The 20,652-nt window shown below is 41.4% G+C and overlaps 1 protein-coding gene across 5 annotated transcripts in view; it reads left to right on the forward strand.

The window, feature by feature from the left end:
• Nucleotides 1–20,652, forward strand: part of SPNS2 (sphingolipid transporter 2) — a 126,443-nt gene that overhangs the window by 90,850 nt on the left and 14,941 nt on the right. For all 5 annotated transcript variants that reach the window (XR_006388221.1, XR_006388220.1, XM_044285205.1 and 2 more), the window contains 6 exons: nt 307–437; nt 901–1,053; nt 1,664–1,853; nt 8,601–8,666; nt 14,078–14,176; nt 18,597–18,760. Coding sequence is in view for 3 of the 5 variants with exons in the window: in XM_044285205.1 (XP_044141140.1) it covers nt 307–437; nt 901–1,053; nt 1,664–1,853; nt 8,601–8,666; nt 14,078–14,176; nt 18,597–18,760 (803 nt within the window). In the remaining 2 variants the exon portion in view is untranslated. The remainder of the gene's footprint in view (nt 1–306; nt 438–900; nt 1,054–1,663; nt 1,854–8,600; nt 8,667–14,077; nt 14,177–18,596; nt 18,761–20,652) is intronic.

Here is a 20,652-nt window from a genome sequence, read left to right on the forward strand (position 1 = left end):
CCAATCTTTACAAAATGAAAGGCTCAATCTCATTGGTTGCTATCGGCAACTAAGCCAGTTTTTCCTCTGCATCAGCTTCGACAAATCTCCCCCCTGCGGACTCTATCATCTGATGTCTTACAATTTCTTTCCTTGGATGTTCTTAAATTTTCTTACATTTCTTAAATTTTCTACATAACCCGGCGTAGAGGATTCTCGTCGTACATGTACGGCGCTGGTGGTCGTGACTTATACGGTGCATTATATTTTTGGTTGAATCTCTTATTCTCATCATGTTAACAGTTCTACAAATGTAATATGTTTCAGGTCTCCCCGGTGCTTGGTATGATAACAGGAGCTCTAATACTAATATTCGTACCAGTAGCAAAAAGAGGACACACAGAACAACTGAAGGTGCATAGTTCTTGGTTCCGAGACATGAAAGCATTGCTCAGGAAGTAAGTCATTTAAGGGTCGAACTGCAATAGAGGGAAATGAGATTCTTAAAAACTAGAAGGGTTTTTGAATAAATGTCATATTCAGTGCCACACCTTCTCTGGAGAGCATTGTATGTGCCTTTGCTGAGATAAAATATTTATCTGTAATCAGTTTCAGTCTATTTAGGTATCATCAGTGCAGAATGTGTATTTTTTTTTTTCTCATAGACATACTTTGGAGTTTATTTGGGGTAACTACAAGATAAGGGCATTACTTATTCATTGTCTAAATTTTTACCATTGACTACTAGGTGATGAAGCTATGTTTCAACAGCGACACAGCTGTTATATATAGTAAGGAATTTGTCAAAACTGTTAAAATCCCTAGAAAATACAGAAAAAAGCAGGAATCAATGATCAGGTCTCATCTGGGCAGCCCGTATTTCAAGCACTTACTTTGTCCATTTCCTATTTACTTTGCCAGTCGCAGTTATGTCTTTTCTTCACTGGCAACTTCTACCGTGTCGTTTGCAACTGGGGCTCTTGGAATGTGGATTCCTTTATATCTGTATAGAGCACAAGTTGTACAGAAAGTAGTGGAGCCATGTAACAATGGACCCTGCAGCACCAAAGACAGGTAATTCAACATATTTGGAGGACAATTCTCCAAGGTACTAAGAATTCTGCATTTTATTACTAAACTGATCCAATTACTACAACAATTTATGTATGATACATCTTCTGTAATACTTCTCTTTTATTGGCAAGGTCGGACTGGCTGTAGACCGTACAGGGAAATTTCCCAGTGGGCAGAGGCACAGAGGGACGCCCAAGCCATGTTTACGCCTGGCCAGATACATAACAATCTGATGCTCTCAGCATTTATTAATGAATGGAGCATTAGGTACTTATGCACCAGGCCAGCTGTCGCAGGTGCCCTCCCGAATTCAAGTCCTCAATACAGTGATACAGTTAAAGGGGTTCTGCAGTTTAAATTGATGATCTATCCTCTCGATAGATCATCAGCATCTGACTGGCGGGGGTCCAACATTTGATAGCTGATCAGAGGGCAGCCAGCAGCTACAAGGAAGGCAGGTTTGCTATATATTGATATCAAACTTCCTGCTTTGGTATTGATGGCCATAAAAAACTCTGTAATTTAAAGATACTTAGAAACTTGCCACTTCTGTACCAGTCCACATGTGGTTCCCCGTGTCCCTGACATATTTTTCTATCTTTTTTAACAGTTTGATTTTTGGAGCAATCACCTGCATCACCGGCTTTCTTGGAGTGATAATAGGGGCAGGAGCTACTAAATGGTGTCGATCGAAAACTCAACGTGCTGATCCACTTGTCTGTGCTGTGGGCATGCTGGGATCTGCCATCTTCATTTGCTTGGTCTTCGTGGCTGCCAAGAGCAGCATTGCAGCTGCATATGTAAGTTACTTTACTAGGGAAGTCTTTTCTCATGTGCCTTTCTACTGCTCTAAATCATTTCTGCCCAGTGAAGCTGAAACAAACCTTCTGTGCAGCTCAGCTGGTGTCCAGATTGCACATGATCTGCAATTGTTATACTCCTGTTAAAGAACTAGTGCCACCCACTCAGTCACTAAAGCTTCTGACGTAGCCCTCCTCCCTGATGCTATCTTCACATTTCAGGTTCTAGAGTGCTGTGTAATAAAATAGTGTTATTTATCAAGTTTGCAGCTTGAGTTACAGATCTTAGTATGGCTGGAAGCCAAGGGAAATGCTGCATTTATGTACTATGTTGTTGTTAAAATGTATATTTGATGTTGATAGTAGAAATTTTGTATATCGATGCCATCATTTACCACTTGGCAGAGGGCAGAGCAATATAAGTATAGCTAGTTTCACATGTGCATGTGTCCTCTCCGGCAGGCTGTTTCGGCATGTTATCCAGATCCGGTATTGCTGGATACTGCCATCTGACTATAATGGGGTCCAGCAGAGACCGCTCGCTTTCCGGCAAAAATGCCTGCAATCGGTCAGAGAAAAAACGCTGCACGCAAAGTTTTTTGTCTGTCCAATTCTGGCACACAGCCGCTAGTGTGAAACTAGCCTAACAGGCTCCAATATAAGCAACAGACCCGGTACCATAGCTTTATGAAAAAAGGGTTAGCACGAAGATCTCTAATGTTTTGATAAAGATTGCATTAAAGGGGTTTCCAATATTGCCATGGCAGTCATTTGGCTTCAGTTGCCACCTTGCTATGCCAATGCAAGGAAAATGAACATTGGCATAGTAGTTTTCTATCAAATAACAGCTTGATTGCATGTCATCAAGCTTCAAGATCTTCTTCTGGCAAAGGCACCCACAATAAGGCATGTCTAAAATGGACAAACCCTTAAATTTTTTATCCCAAGCGCAAATGTAGTGGGCAGGTCACTACAGCAGTATATTACAGCAAAAAATATTACACATGCTGACCTTAACAGGCTTCTTTATTAGGGCCGTAGAGAGGTCTACATATGTATTGTGCCAGTATATTGCAGTCATCTCACCTAGAAGAATTGTCTAACCTAGATTGAATCCAAAACTTCCGGTACAGAATGATTTCAGACGCCATTCAAGGTCTAGTGTATTCTAAAAATATAGCTTGAATTCACAAGGATTTTAACACTGCCACATACTTGCCAATGCAGGTTTATTTTCATCAGAAAACGTAATACTGCAAAATTGGAACAGTAAATGCATTGTACATGTACGCAAGTCTTAGATTTAGCTCTTATTCCAGGGAAATACGGATATTACAACAGAATTTTAATTTAGCAATCTATCTGTTAACTTTGATTTTTGGCAACACACCTATCCTTAGGACTTAAATGGGGCTGAGCTGCAACTAGGCCGTGTGACTAATTTACTCTGAAGTCACATGGCCTAGGAAGAGGCCGGAGCGCTCATGGATCAGCAGTCTCTTCAGCTGATCCAGAGGATAGGTCACCAATATAAATTCCCAGATAACCCTTTTAACTGAACCAAAATCACAGCATCATAAATCCCCAAAAGAGATACAAGTTAATCAAGCTCAACCAGTCTCAGGCCTAGCTGTTTGATTGAGAGAAAGACAAAGCAAAACTCATAGATTGTACAAAGGGGGTTCCTTCCCAATCCCCCACGGCCATCAAATAAATTCTCTGCATTAATTCCATAACAATAACCCCCTTATTAATTATATACCTCAAAAGCATTAGTCATAACTTGAAGGTCTAGACCAGCTTCTAGTGCAGTGATCTCCAACCTCTGGCTTTCCAGCTGGTTGCCAAGGCACAATGACAGTTGTAGTTTTGCAACAGCTGGAGAGCCAAAAGTTGGTGAAAATTTCTCTAGCAGTAGGGAATTCTAGAATTTGACTATGCTAATGGACCTTTTACACTTGGTGATTCACAGACAAATATTAGGAACATACCCCATACTTGCCTGATCATTGAGTGGGGGGGGGGAGATTTACATGCAGCAATCATCCCTCTGTATAAAGACAAGTGGTCGCTACTGTGAGTTCTCGTCCCCATACAGATTCATTGTTTGTAGACCCAGAAATTATGATTTTGGCTGGAGGTTGAAAGATTCAGTGAATCTCCTAGTGAATCAGCGTTTCCTCCCAATAAATGAGCTTGCTCATTCATTGGGTGATTGGAGACATCTTTACAAGGGGCAATGAGAATTCCTAGAAAAGCTCATCCCCAATAGTTGACTCCTTAGGCTGCCTTTCTTTCATATGCAAGTCAAATAAATGTCAGCACTATCAATAGGACTACCAAAGCCACTAGATTGCCCCAAGGTGCTTCTTGAATAGCAGGATTTTGCTATACTATATTGATGGTCACTTAGGGCAGCAGGGTTCTTTGCTCTCTGCTAATGCCCCAATTAATATAGGACCGTCAATGTGACAGACTCCCTTTAAAGTGTGCTTGTTGACTACACATACTTATCCTTTAAGAAAGAGATATAAATAGGAATACATGAATATAATACAACTATGTAAACACACTTTAGCGTTGAATATTGTATGAGACGCAGACTTTGCAGATAAGGCAGAATGGAGCAGTGGCATTCATCATACAGAGATACCGCTCTTCAAAGACTAAATGCACAATAGCAAGAATAGGAATACAAATAATGAGCAGAGCGAAACAATAACTGGAAAGAAAGTCTTGGCAAATACACAGGCGGTGGGATTGGTAGCTTAGTTATACGAACATTAACCATAGGGATTAGAATATAGTACATCAAAGGGGCAGTTTCCTTCTATCCAGATAATATACAGGGGGCAGATAACAATATAATACACTAATAACAGTGAAAAGTTTGAGTTTAGATTGTATCTTCCTACTTTAAAGATACACTTTACATAATACCTACTCCAATACTTATAGAAGATACTGTAATAAAGTATTTATGGTCTTCTCATTTGTTAAAACTTAGGATACAAACCTTATAGTTTACTTGATATGTTAAAGCAGAAGTCTCTGACCTGTAGCTGACCAGCTATTGGGAAAACTACAACTCTTGGCATACCTTTACTGCTGGAGATGGCGAGGGCATGCATGAAGTTGTAGCATCCCAACAGCTGGTTGCAAATTACCATCTTAGCGTTCATATAAAAAAAAAAATTATCCACAGAATTAAAAATGTTATTTCACAGAAGAAAAGAGAAGAAAATAGCTCTGGCGCAAATGGTCAGATCGTACTGAAAAGCGTGGCAAGAAAAGTGGTCATTTCGTGGACCAAGCTATTTATTTGCCATCTATTTCTAGGATGATTTTATTTTATTTTGTCATATCAATAATATCTAGTCAGGGGTGTAACTACCATAGCGGCAGACCATGCGACTGCTATGGGGCCCAGGGTAAGGCTACTTTCACACTAGCGTTCGTCGGTCCGCTCGTGAGCTCCGTTTGAAGGAGCTCACGAGCGGAGCAGAACGCTTCCGTCCAGCCCTGATGCAGTCTGAATGGATGCGGATCCGCTCAGACTGCATCAGTCTGGCGGCGTTCAGCCTCCGCTCCGCACGGCCAGGCGGACAGCTGAACGCTGCTTGCAGCGTTCAGCTGTCCGCCTGGCCGTGCGGATCCGTCCAGACTTACAATTAAGTCAATGGGAACGGATCCGCTTGAAGATGACACCATATGGCTCAATCTTCAAGCGGATCCGTCCCCCATTGACTTTACATTGAAAGTCTGAACGGATCCGCTCAGGCTACTTTCGCACTTAGAAATTTTTCTAAGTTATTAATGCAGACGGATCCGTACTGAATGGAGCCTCCGTCTGCATTAATATGATCGGATCCGTTCAGAACGGATCCGATCAAACGCAAGTGTGAAAGTAGCCTAAGAGGGGGGACCAGTCTTTAGATGGTCAGGACTCTACCCTCTAAAGGAACAACTTTTAGCAAACAAGGCAGTGGAATAAATGGCCCAAGGGTCATTGAAAAGAGTTTAGGCTGAAACCCTTTTGTCCTGTGTGGGGGCCTGGTTTGATCCTTGCTATGGAGCCCTTACTTCTCTATGTACACCACTGTATCTAGTCTATGTATATTAATGTATATTGATAACATGTAAGATTCCCTTTGAAACACAAGCATATTAGCATATGTTCTCTAGTAGATGCCTTTAAGGTAAATGTAGATCCGCCAAGTAAAGAACTCCATATGCGGTAGTCCCCATTGCTTCCAGCAGTCAGTGCAGTTTATTAGCTGCAGAAGCTTTGCACATCGCGTGTCTTTGTAAAGAACGCCTGATCTATGTAATTTATTTACTATAATAGTTTAATGGCTGATACATGATGTATTCATTACATTGCAGCAGGTTGAAAAACAAGTGTATTGACTTTTTAGCACTTTCATATTCAACATGTGCAATTAGCCAGCAGAGAAAGAAATCAGGTTGCACACCGATTGCTCTTTTTTGCAGCTAAACTCAATTTCCTTTTCTGTGAACTTACATTTCCTTGTCATTTTAACCACAAAAAAATGCAACAGAAATGCCACGTGTGAATATTAACACCTAGGATGCCTGAAACGGCTTCTTTAATTGGTTTAGGCCTCTTTCACACTTGCGTTGTCCGGATCCGGCGTGTACTCCACTTGCCGGAATTACACGCCGGATCCGGAAAAACGCAAGTGTACTGAAAGCATTTGAAGACGGATCCGTCTTCAAAATGCTTTCAGTGTTACTATGGCACCCAGGACGCTATTAAAGTCCTAGGTGCCATAGTAGTAGTGGGGAGCGGGGGAGCAGCATACTTACCATCCGTGCGGCTCCCGGGGCGCTCCAGAGTGACGTCAGAGCGCCCCATGCGCATGGATCATGTGATCCATGCGATCACGTCATCCATGCGCCTGGGGCGCCCTGACGTCACTCTGGAGTGCCCCGGGAGCCGCACGGATGGTAAGTATGCTGCTCCCCGCTCCCCACTACAGTTTACCATGGCTGCCAGGACTTTAGCGTCCCGGCAGCCATGGTAACCATTGAGAAAAAGCTAAACGTCGCATCCGGCAATGCGCCGAAACGACGTTTAGCTTAAGGCCGGATCCGGATCAATGCCTTTCAATGGGCATTCATTCCGGATCCGGCCTTGCGGCAAGTGTTCCGGATTTTTGGCCGGAGCAAAAAGCGCAGCATGCTGCGCTATTTGCTGCGGCCAAAAAACGTTCCGTTCCGGAACTGAAGACATCCTGATGCATCCTGAAGGACGGACTGTCCATTCAGAATGCATTAGGAAAATCCTGATCAGTATTCTTCCGGCATAGAGCCCCGACGACGGAACTCTATGCCGGAAGACTATAACGCAGGTGTGAAAGGGCCCTAAGTTAAAGGGGCTGTCTCACATCAGCAAAGGGTATTTATCATGTAGAGAAAGTTAACACATGTATGTATTGTGATTGTCCATATTGACTCCTTTGCTGACTGGATTCATTTTTCCATCACATTATACACGGCTCATATCCAGAGGTCACGACCACCCTGCAGTCCAGCAGTGGTGGCCATGCTTCAACACCAAAGGAAAAAGCACTGGCCTCTCTGGTGGCTGGGACCATACAGGCGCTCAGGCACACATGCGCAGCAGCTTCTGTCCTGGACACCTTGCATCTGGATTGCAGCACTGACCATAACCCCTGGATATGAGCAGTGTATAATGCGATGGAAAAATGAATCAAGCCAGTAAGGAGGCAATATGGACAATCACAATACATTAGTAAGTGCCTTGTATTAACTTTCTCTACATGATAAATGCCATTGCTGAATTGAGACAGCCCGTTTAGCTGCCAAGATTTTAGCTGTCCTCCCCTGACTCTTCTCAGTAGAAGTGGTAAAGTAGTAGTAGCAAAAGTTTCCCATGGGTTGAAAATTGAGCATAGACATTCTATGATGACTTTCTACAGTGGACTCCCTTCATGAACATTAATGAATGTTTGGCTTTAATGAGGAGGCATCTTTACTCTGTGGAAGAGGGTGCAGCTAAGTTACCTTATCCCTCAGCATGTGTACTGAAAAGAAACGGCGCTTCTAACCATTCAGAGTTACAAGAGTGTCATATGGTCTCAACCAGTATATTTCATGGTTTGCAGGCCAGGTACCCACCACTCAAACCTATGTTCATACACTGTGATGTACTTATTAAAAGCACAAAAGTACAAGTATCTCCTAGAGACATGCAGAGTTATTTATTAAGACTGGCGTTCTAGACGCCGGTCTTAATAACCCTGTGCGCTAAGCCAGCTTCCTTTCTGGTTTAAATTTAGACCATTTTCTGCACCTAAAACAGGCGTAGAAAATGATAAATGAGGCGGGCCTGCTGGCCCTTCCCTGCCCACACGTCACCCCCTTTTTTTTTGGACCTGGCTTGACTGGGGAAAAGTCGCAGATTGTAGCGCAAATAACCTTTGCACCGCAATCTGCTACAGATATATGCCAGAAAAGATGGTATTTATATAAGACAGGTTCACAACCTAAGATCTACACAAACCTCATGCGCTTTATCTCTCTGAACGCTATCAGATATGTTGGAAGACGTTCCTCAGCAGAGGTAAATGACAAATTTCCTAATTTTATTTTTTAGGTACATCTTTTGTTCTCTTGCTTTTAGATCATAGAAAGTTATTTTGATTGTAGTAAAAGAAATATATTCAAGGTGAATTAATTCATAGTATTACATTTTGACAGATTTGTATATTTGCTGGGGAGACTCTACTGTTCTCTAACTGGGCCATCACCGCTGATATGTTAATGGTGAGTAAGAATTGCCCTAATAGGTTTACCTACTTTTGATGACTGTAAATATATTGATTGCCTCTAATTTATATTTCTTTACATAGGAATGTTACTACTGGGTTTTGTGGCGTTGTCAGTTACATAGGGTTGTTGGGTTCAAAGTAAAAGGAGATTATCAGATATAATTGGAGGCAATGGTATTTTCTAACACCCTAGACGGCAGAATTGAATTTTTATCTGTAAGGATAGATATCCTTCAGTGCACCCTGACATATGAGAGACTGGACCCTTCAGGCCTTACCATTTGTACCTGACGGGATGCGGAGTTCGTGCCGGAGGTGCAGCATAATATCACTTTTTAGAGAGCATCAGTTTGTTCCAGTGCTGCTCTTCTCTCTGTAACTAAGGACTGGAAGTTGCAACCATCGTTAACCATTATGGAGGCTTTATAGAACATTTGATCACCTGGTCCCCAAGCACAAATTAAAACGTAAAGCTTCCCTTAGTCTCTCTGTCCTATGTAAGGGTTCCACATGCACTCACCAACACAGCAGACAGTTATCAGGAACAAACCATTCATTCACAATAGTCGCCTGCTCGTCAGTGGAGGTATAAGTGTTGCGTTTTCATGCAGCAATCACCTCCACTGTATGGCGACAAGGGATCGCTACTGCAGTCACTCTTTCACGTAGAGAATCATTGTTTCTGGGCAGCAGATCACAGTTTTAGACAGGTTTAGGTGTCTGCACCAGCAATGCCTTTGGTGGCCCCTTTATACAGGGGCGCTTATTGGGAACGAGCATTCCTAGAAACACTGCTTCCTAATCATTGCCCTGATTGTAAAGAGACCCCTGCCATTGCACTCTGTATGTTTGCCTTGTGTATGTTACTCCCATAATTGTTGTAATTAGTTAGTACATACAGTACACTGTAATATTAGCAGCAAAATGCTAGTGTGTACTTCATGAAGACAGAAATTATGTTTTTTAAGGATTGTACTATACATGTTGTTAAGAGCATTTTTAGGTAATATTTTTCAGTAAATAAATGAAATATAAGTATGCTTTTAGAAAATAATGTGATATTAAATTGCAGGACTCATATATCATATAATATGAATTACCGTACATAAATGGCTTATTAGCATCTGCTGTATATATCACTTTAACTTCTGCTCTAGCTTCTTGCAGTTTGTTATATTTAATGTTTTTATGTGTTTTGCCAATGTTCTTTTTAATGGACCCAATGGCTCTGCACTCTGACATACTCTATGCAGCGAGTAACAATAATTTAACAGTAAGAGATGACACTAAGGAGTTCTTTGACCTCAAAAGCTTTCAGTGTGATTGTGAAATGTCTTTCCATTTCTAAAATATTTAGTTGTATTAATAGAGCGTGAACTTTGTCTACTTTTGTTTGCTTGTAACATACATTATAGCCAGAAGTAAAATTCTGAAATATTTAGCGGTTTTGTAGGGTTGCCATAAGTGAATAACCCCTTCCAAGAATCTTGCTATGCATTAAACAGCTTGAAAATTAGGAAGAGCCGGGTGCAAATTAGGAAGACACAGTAGCAAATCATGGTGGAGAATGTGGATGCACAAAGTTCATCACTCTCACTAATCAATCCAGGGAGCAATAGAAGTAATGAATGAATCTTCTACTTCCAGGATGTGGACCTTGTTACGATGAAATCAAGCACCGGTTGTGTTACATGATAAAAGCTGACAATTCAGCATATGTAGGCAGAGACTTGGGAGGATATCAGCCTAGAACAGTTGCTTGATAACACAGCTATGTGGTCACTAGGAAGTAGGAAAGTGATGATACTTAGAGACCTACAGTGTGGCAATTGTGCAGTGTGTGCAAATTATGGTGACGTCATCTTTATAAAGCACTGACATCAACAATCTCTTAATACTATAAGTACTGGTGTTATTAGGGAGCTGCCATTGACATACACAAGCCAGGCACACCCACAGAACTGTAATCATGCTGTGTGGGTGCCACAGTTGGACGCAATGAATGAAACCTCATTTAGCTAGCTCATTGTAGTTTATATGGTGGCACCCATACTCATAATTTCCTGGCACATGAATGCCTAATCTCCTTAAGTGTTGAAGTGCAGATAATATGTGTCACTCATTAAATCAAGGTTTATTAAAGTTCTCTAAAAGCGCATTTATACGGTGGTGATGACCTTTCTTATTGACAATTGCCTCCTTATAAGTGGAGGTGAAGCACTGCCTTTACATTCAGTGATTACCTCCATTGCAAAGGAACGAGCTAAGGCTACGGCTATGGCTCGCCCTCATATAGCTGCTTTGTTTCTGGACGGCAGAGTGCTGTTTACACCGCATGATCTGCTGCCCAGAAACTATGATTGAGGTGTCCGCACCGAAGATCATTTCACTCAATGAACGAACGTTTTGCTTGTTCGTTGGGTGATCGGTGGAACCTGTAGACAGAGTGTTCGTAGGAAAGTTCATTCCCGATAATCAGCCCAAACATCGGGCAGTGTAAATCCAGCTTAATGTGTAGCGTGAGTTATCTTTTTTTCCCTGCTTTTAAGTTGCCGAGTCACATGCCTTGGCTATTGTTCCAATGACCCAACTCTCTCACAGGAATGTGCTACACCATGTTTACGTCCTTGCAAAGGAATGAAATAATCTTGACCATCATCTACTGTAGGCATTTCCTATTGAGCTTATTCACGTAAACACAAGGCTATGGCCATGGATGGTTTATTTTAAACAGGAAGCTTCTTGAATACCATGCTCTTGTTTGATATGTCAAGATACCGCCAGTCGTCCAGCAACACGCTATTGTTTCCTTCAACAATATCGAGCAAAGAAAAACATACCCCTGACAATAAATAAAATGCTCACATTGAGCTGTCCTAGCTCACGCATCAAAAACATCCTTCTCTGAGAAACGTAGTTTATATATTGAAAACAAAGGTGTTAACTGGATTTGGAATTTCCTCCATTTATAGTCTCATTATAGCTAAGGGTACTTTCACACTAGCGTTACTCTTTTCCGGTATTGAAATCCGGTAAAGGGGCTCAATAACAGAAAAAAACGCACTTTGTACTAATGCATTATGAATGGAAAGAAATCCGTTCAGTATGCATCAGGATGTCTACCGTTCCGTCCCTTGTACGGTATTTAACCAGACAAAATACCGCAGCATGCTGCGGTATTTTTTCCAGACAAAATCCTGGAGCAATAATGCACTTAGTTTCATAGAAATGTATTAATGCCGTATCCGGTACCAAGTGTTCCGGAAATTGCCGCATCGCTGGATCCGGTTTTCCGGTCTGCATATGCACCGGGCTTTTGATCTTTGAAAAATTTAAGTACTGGATCCGTTATTCCAGATGATACCAGATGAGACGGATCCGGTATTCTAACTGATCCCGAAAAAAAAGCTTTCCGTTTGTACACGTCAACGGAACTGCCTATTAGAATAAAAAAACGCTAGTGTCAAAGTACCCTTCATTACTTAACTACTTCATTTCGTCATTACTTAATGGCCATATCTTTTTTGTTTTTTATTGAAATTTTTAACATATAAACACTAATAAATTAGAGGAAAGGAGGGGGACATGAAAGGGAAGAGAAGGAACATAGTACAGGTCCTTCTAAAAAAAATAGCATATTGTGATAAAGTTCATTATTTTCTGTAATGTACTGATAAACATTAGACTTTCATATATTTTAGATTCATTACACACCAACTGAAGTAGTTCAAGCCTTTTATTGTTTTAATATTGATGATTTTGGCATACAGCTCATGAAAACCCAAATTTCCTATATAAAAAAAATTAGCATATTTCATCCGACCAATAAAAGAAAAGTGTTTTTAATACAAAAAAAGTCAACCTTCAAATAATTATGTTCAGTTAGGCACTCAATACTTGGTCGGGAATCCTTTTGCAGAAATGACTGCTTCAATGCGGCGTGGCATGGAGGCAATCAGCCTGTGGCACTGCTGAGGTGTTATGGAGGCCCAGGATGCTTCGATAGCGGCCTTAAGCTCATCCAGAGTGTTGGGTCTTGCATCTCTCAACTTTCTCTTCCCAATATCCCACAGATTCTCTATGGGGTTCAGGTCAGGAGAGTTGGCAGGCCAATTGAGCACAGTAATACCATGGTCAGTAAACCATTTACCAGTGGTTTTGGCACTGTGAGCAGGTGCCAGGTCGTGCTGAAAAATGAAATCTTCATCTCCATAAAGCTTTTCAGCAGATGGAAGCATGAAGTGCTCCAAAATCTCCTGATAGCTAGCTGCATTGACCCTGCCCTTGATAAAACACAGTGGACCAACACCAGCAGCTGACATGGCACCCCAGACCATCACTGACTGTGGGTACTTGACACTGGACTTCAGGCATTTTGGCATTTCCCTCTCCCCAGTCTTCCTCCAGACTCTGGCACCTTGATTTCCGAATGACATGTAAAATTTGCTTTCATTCGAAAAAAGTACTTTGGACCACTGAGCAACAGTCCAGTGCTGCTTCTCTGTAGCCCAGGTCAGGCGCTTCTGCCGCTGTTTCTGGTTCAAAAGTGGCTTGACCTGGGGAATGCGGCACCTGTAGCCCATTTCCTGCACACGCCTGTACACGGTGGCTCTGGATGTTTCTACTCCAGACTCAGTCCACTGCTTCCGCAGGTCCCCCAAGGTCTGGAGTCGGTCCTTCTCCACAATCTTCCTCAGGGTCCGGTCACCCCTTCTCGTTGTGCAGCGTTTTCTGCCACACTTTTTCCTTCCCACAGACTTCCCACTGAGGTGCCTTGATACAGCACTCTGGGAACAGCCTATTCATTCAGAAATTTCTTTCTGTGTCTTACCCTCTGGCTTTAGGGTGTCAATGATGGCCTTCTGGACAGCAGTCAGGTCGGCAGTCTTACCCATGATTGCGGTTTTGAGTAATGAACCAGGCTGGGAGTTTTTAAAAGCCTCAGGAATCTTTTGCAGGTGTTTAGAGTTAATTAGTTGATTCAGATGATTAGGTTAATAGCTTGTTTAGAGAACCTTTTCATGATATGCAAATTTTTTTAGATAGGAATTTTGGGGTTTTTATGAGCTGTATGCCAAAATCATCAATATTAAAACAATAAAAGGCTTGAACTACTTCAGTTGGTGTGTAATGAATCTAAAATATATGAAAGTCTAATGTTTATCAGTACATTACAGAAAATAATGAACTTTATCACAATATGCAATTTTTTTTAGAAGGACCTGTATATCTTGTAATGGAAATACTGCATACTCTTATCTATGCTTAGATCCATGGTGATATTAAATTCAGAGTTCTTCATTTCTCACTATCCAATGAGTTGGGGAGCCTCTTCTTTGCCGTATCCATTCCGTGTTCATGTTTTTCTCAGTGTTTTTTACTCTTGTTTCTCTTATTTTGTCTTAGTATGTGGTTATTCCAACTCGCCGTGCGACAGCCATGGCTTTGCAGAGCTTCACTTCACATCTTCTTGGAGATGCTGGGAGTCCATACCTTATTGGTTTTGTAAGTACATAGCAGAAATTGGTATGATTATGATAGTAATCCAGTATGTTTAACAGTTTTCATATTTATAGTGGTATATTGCTACTGAGTTAGGCCTCATGCACACGACCGTTGTGTATTTTGCGGTCTGCAAATTGCGGATCCGCAAAACACGGATGGCGTCCGTGTGCATTACGCAACTTGCGGAACGGCACGGACAGCCATTAATATAACTGCAAAACGGACAAGAATAGGACAGGTTATATTTTTTTTGAGGACCACGGAACGGAGCAACGGATGCGGACAGCACATGGAGTGCTGTCTGCATCTTTTGCAGCCATATTGAAGTGAATGGGTCCGTATCCAAGCCGCCAAAACTGCGGCTCGGATGCGCACCAAAACAACGGCCGTATGCATAAGGCCTTATAGTAAGGCTGATCGGGTAATATATAGTAATGCTGTTTTGGTCATTTGAGAAACGATGTGGTGTGAGATAGAGTTTTTGTCCTTTAATTGTATATAACAGTATCAGATCAAAGGTAGTATTATTGTACTATGTATTTTTTTGTGAACTTATGAAATATTACTGTTCTGTAAAGGTTGTTTGTTGGTAAAAGGTGAACTGCATTATGGATTCCGTTACCATGGACCATAACGCAATTCTTTGATGGAATGCATAACGGTTAACATTCCGTCATAATTGATCCATCCTGTTTCCGTTATGCATTCCGTCATAGAATTTCTTTATGGTCTGTGGTAGCATTCTGATTGTGGGGGACCTACCAATGAGACCCCTGTTGATCCCAAAAAGAGAGGAAAAGAGGTCACATTAGCTTATTTTTTGTTTGCACAGCACTGCTTCTGTCCACTTGCTGGGCACTGATTGAGGCTAGCACTGCAGCCCCTTAATGAAGATTGTGGGGAGCCCAGATGCTGTCCTTCCTCGAATAACTAATTGCATATCTGTAGCAGGAAAACTAATTACAGCAGATAAATAGGCAAACCATGGATTAGAAATATGCCATACACAGATTACCAATGGCAGGTTGCAGTTCTGAAAATGTTCATAACCAACACATATTGTAGTCATTGTAGTCAATTCTATATAAGATGATTACTTAATGGAGCAGTTTTAAAGGAAACCAATCACATTGAACATGGTATCTGAGCTGCAGGCAGCATGTTATAGAGCAGGAGGAGCTGAGCAGAGTGATAAATGGTTTTGTGGGAAAAGATTCAGTACAACTTGTATTTCATCCATTTAGGCCAGACACACAGGAGCAATCTGAATGCGAGGAACTCACAGCATGTATCAGTGTCACCGCATTAGCCTACATGCACACGAACGTTTGTGTTTTGAGGTCCGCAAATTGCGGATCCGCACAAAAACCGGATGACGTCCGTATGGCATCATTTTTATTTTTTTGGCGGATCCATTGTAACAATGCCTATCCTTGTCCGCAACACAGACAAGAATAGGACATGTAACATAGTAACATAATACATAAGGCCGAAAAAAGACATTTGTCCATCCAGTTCGGCCTGTTATCCTGCAAGTTTATCCAGAGGAAGTAAAAAAAAAAAAAAAACCCTGTGAGGTAGAAGCCAATTTTCCTCACTTTAGGGGAATAAAAAATTCCTTCCCGACTCCAATCAGGCAATCAGAATAACTCTAGTAGCTATAGCCTGTAATATTATTATGCTCCAAAAATACATCCAGGCCCCTCTTTATTCCTTTATTGTACTCACATGCTCTATTTTTCTTGCGGGGCTACGGAACGGAGCAACGGATGCGGACAGCACACGGAGTGCTGGCCGCATCTTTTGCGGCCCCATTGAAGTGAATGGGTCCACACCTGAGCCGCAGAAAATGCGGGACCAAGCCACGTTCGTGTGCATGTAGGCTTATACTGATATATAATGCTGTGTAACCCTTAGAGTCCTGAAATCTATTGTATTAGACTGACATAATGCTGTCAGCGTAATACAATAGATTTCAGGACCCTCAGGGTTACATAGCCTTATTTATCGTGATTTTTTTTTTAAGTCAGTTTTGCGGAGGCAGCATTGCTGTTAGTTACTGCAGATTTGTCAAACTGTAGCATGATGTTGTTAAGTTTGTTGCATCTTTAACTATGTCGAGCGATATTTGTGCATTATTTTACAACACCCACCTACTGGAGAGACAGTGCACAAAATTTTTTCGACATTTTAAAAAGTTACAGTTCATAAATATGTGTAAATCCTGGCCAAGCAGTTAGCCATGCCTACTTTTTACTCTCGTTTTACCAATTGAATTGGCCCAAATGGCTGTAATTACAATGTGTCTCATGGCAGATTAGACGTTATTTTAGAGTGACAAATACATTGATGAATGTGGAGCAAAATGTTAACTCACCCACAAAACTAGTGAACACTGCCGAAACGTGAGAAAGTGAACAAATAGGTCACATAGAGAGCATTCTGTAGAATGTGGAAAACATTGGTGGGCCTCGTCCAGCTTGTGGGCGAACAGGTAGATTTACTGCTTTTCACAGCTGAGGGAACTATGAACTTGTTTCAGCCATCAGGCAAAAAAACATCAAGTAGCGCTAGGGAAAGTGTAGCAATGGTCGCATAGCTCTAGATGTTTGTTTTTAAGTACTTTAAAGCTGTGTGCAGACTTCATAAAATGTACGACGCAGATGAGCCTTAACTGGAATGCCGAGGCTGAACTATTCCCAATGAGCCTGTCTGGCTCAGCGTGCACATCACGTTTCAGGATTACAAGGCCATTTCACAGTTGCAGTTTCATACGTTATTCTAATTGCACTACCTCCAGCTCGCCATGAAGAGGTTTTATGGCAATACCAGGCTTTACGGAAAGGAGAAACAATTTGTAAACTGACTTGAAACAAAATTTTATTGACACAATTATTAAGATAATGCTCTCTTTACCGTATGTCACATCAACTTTTTTTTATAGGATAGCTGTCTTACATCTGGTGGCATTAGAGGCACAGCTTGTTAAGAGCTCATTTGCATCCCTTTCTTCCCAAAAATTCCAGAGGAGCGTGTAAGGCCTATAAGTCTCCTCACACCGAGGAGAGATAGTACCCCTAAATCCTGACTTAGGCCTCTCACCCAGTTAAGCTGGTACTCTCTGCTCCGCACTGATGAGGGGCAATCACGCAGATGAGGTGCTGGCTTATTTAATATCCGAGTCATGTCTCAAGGCCTATTTAAAGGGTCAAACAGTGACGTATAGGATAGCTGCCTTATATCTGGTGGCATCAGAGGCAGAGCTTGTTAAGAGCTAGTTTGCATCCCTTTCTTAATATAGACTTTGAGGTGCAAGCCCATAGGAATTTTATTTTAATGTTACCGTTTAATGGTTGTCTTTAGTCACTGGAGAGTTTTATGGTTGTAAGGTACATTACTTTTACAGGTGTGTCTTTCCATGTCTTTTCTTTTGGCTCAACGGGTGAAAGACGTCGGTTGACCAGCTTTGACAAAAAAATAAAACTTTTGTGTTACTTTATTGTGCACTGCAAATGTTTTTTTTTTCTTCTTTTCAAACCTGGTCATCCCGAAACACTCATTGTAAGGCCTCATGCACACGACAGTTGTTTTTTGCGTCTGCAAATTGTGCATCCGCCCAAAAAAATGGATGCGGCATCAGTTTTTTTTGGAGGATCAGTTTTTTTTCCATAGATCCCTTGTAATAAATGCCTATCCTTGTCCACAATTGTGAAAAAAGTAGGACTTGCACTATTTTTTTTTGCTGAAGGGAAACACGGACAACGGACGCGGAACACAAACGGATGAGCATTTTTTTGCTGACCCATTGAAATGAATGGGTCCCCATCCAATCCGCAAAAAAAATGGAACGGAGGCTGGGATAAACAACTGTCGTGTGCATGAGGCCTAAAGGGAAGAAAAGACAAATGTATACTATTAAAACATGGATAAGTCTCTATGACTGTTCAATATGAAGTAATTAATTAACAATACATTACAATAGTTCATTTTTGGAACACCCTCAAAAATAATATCAGAACAAATGATGGTCTTGGCGTCAGGGATGTTCTACTCATGACCTAGAATAACCTTGCCTGCGTTCTGAAATTATAAAAATATTTTCTGCTTGCTTTTATGATATCAAATACACAATGCTGGAGCTGAAAGGTCATGTTAGTTAGTTTTTATTACAGTTGAATCATAATGTACACCACATTCCTGACTGGAAACATGTCCACACCTCACAAATGACCCTGGTGTGATGAAAACGGGCACTTCGCATAAGTGTTGTTTAGCTGAACCTAGTTTCCTTCTGCAATCCCCAGTGCCCAGGTTAATTAGTTGGCTAGGCTAAAGTTGATTTCCTCTGCTGTAGAAGCAAATTGTTCTTGGTGCCAGGTTGGAGGAGGCTGTTTACATGTCTATTGTTTTTGCTTCACAGATCTCGGACCTCATCCAGGAGAACACCAATAAGTCTCCTCTGTGGGAATTCCTAAGTCTAGGTTATGCACTAATGCTCTGCCCGTTTGTGGTGGTTTTGGGTGGAATGTTTTTCCTGGCTACAGCACTTTACTTTTTGGAAGATCGTGCCAAAGCTGAGCAACAGTAAGTTGATGTTTCTCTGATATCGGTATGGTCTGCTGGGTGTTTGGAGGCACCAATGAAAATAAGTTGGCTTAATTATATCTTAGGCAAAGCCCAAATGATTATAAGGCCTCATACACACAACTATATTTTGAGTCTGTGTCCGATCGGCATTTTTGGCCATTCTAGGGGGCCGCATAAAATGCAGACAGCGCACAGATGTCATCCATGTGCTGTCTGCATTCATGCAACCGTTTTGCAGATTATTGAACATGTCCTATTCTTGTCTGTTTTGCGGACAAGAATAGGCATTTCTAAAATAAGGACAAGTAAAGTGTGGGATGTACATGGCCAGTATCCATATTTAATGGATCCCAGGCTTGCGGACTTTAAAACGGCAATGGCTATGTGTAAAGGCCGAAAAAAGTATACCGTGTGTCGTTTTTTGTGCGTCAGCTTTGCTTCCTATGGGGTAAAAAAAAAATGCCATGACATATCCCAGCCTGGTGGATGCTAAAAGGACGCGCTTTTGGTATCTGTCAGGTGAATAGAGGCTTATAGCCTTGTTTGGTGTGTACATCAAACACATGCCACAAACAAAATATGAAAAGAGCCTTAGTCTCACATTTACATCATGTTGGATGATAAAGAAAGAAAAGGAAAAAAAAATGACTTTTTAAAGCCAGGCTTGTTTTCTTTGGTCACCTTACTAACTGCTTTAATTTTAAAAATTAATCTTCACATCACAGAACACTAACCTCACATATGTATATATGGAAATGCATTTACTAAAGTGAAAACTACCAAGGTCACATCATTAAGAAGGTGCTAATATAATTTAAAATGGGAGGTAAACAGTCCAACCATAAATGTTCAGAATGCCTCTCCAATATCCAAGGTTAATGTGTCGTCTACCAGAACCGGGGAGAACTGCGTCGAATCAGTTATACCATTCTCCATAGAAACTAGAAATATTGCCTAACCTCTGTGCACAATATCAAACACTTCTGGATATGGGAAATTCTTGATAGGAAATTTTTGTAACAAACGTTAGAATATCAGCAACCTTTCTTGAGAGTGCCTTGGCTCTTTATTCTAGTAGATGCATACCATTATGGTAACAGTCCTTTCCACTGACATGTTTAAGAAAATGTAGGAGTACCATCTGCTGTCATTGACCATTGACTGCATGTATGTGTGACTGTAACAAGCCTCTTTGCACAGTAACCCATTTTCATTAGTACATGTAGTAGGAATAGGTGACATTATGGGCAATATTACTGTAGTTCTGTAGGTACTGGAAAATGTATAATGTATAAAGTAGCTACACAGCCTGTAGATCCGTGTATGTGGGATTCAGCTGATGTTCTTTGGGCATAGCATATGTTGCCTATAGATTTATGCTATGGCTAAGTTTTAATTGTTTTATTCATCTAGTACAACTCAGATAATGATAATGAACAGAACTTTTAGAGGTAGCAGTTGCCCCTGGGTCTTGGTGGCTGAGGAGACCGATGATCCTTCACATAAGAAGACACCAATACTATAAATCCTACATAGTAGTTAGGGGGCCCTATTACAAATTATGCTTTGGGCCCTAGGTACTTTAAGGATTGTCCAGCCGTTAATATTGATGACCTATTGTGAGGATAGGTCATCAATATCTGATCGGAGGGGTCTGACACCGCGACCCCCACTGATCAGCTGTTTGAAGAGGAGGTGACGCTCGATGCGCGCGCTGCTTCCTCTTCACTACACTTAGTCTCAGAAGTGCAGTGTAATACAAGTACTCGCTCCATACAAGTGAATGGGGAGGGTACTTGTAATTACGCTACACCACTGCTCCAGAGGAGACGAGGTGTATGAAGAAAATTTGGTTCCTCAAAAGTCATTCTAAGGTTATGTTTACACAT

The sequence above is a fragment of the Bufo gargarizans genome, chromosome 3 (assembly GCF_014858855.1).
Source record: "Bufo gargarizans isolate SCDJY-AF-19 chromosome 3, ASM1485885v1, whole genome shotgun sequence".
In the NCBI taxonomy this organism is placed as follows: Eukaryota; Metazoa; Chordata; class Amphibia; order Anura; family Bufonidae; genus Bufo; species Bufo gargarizans.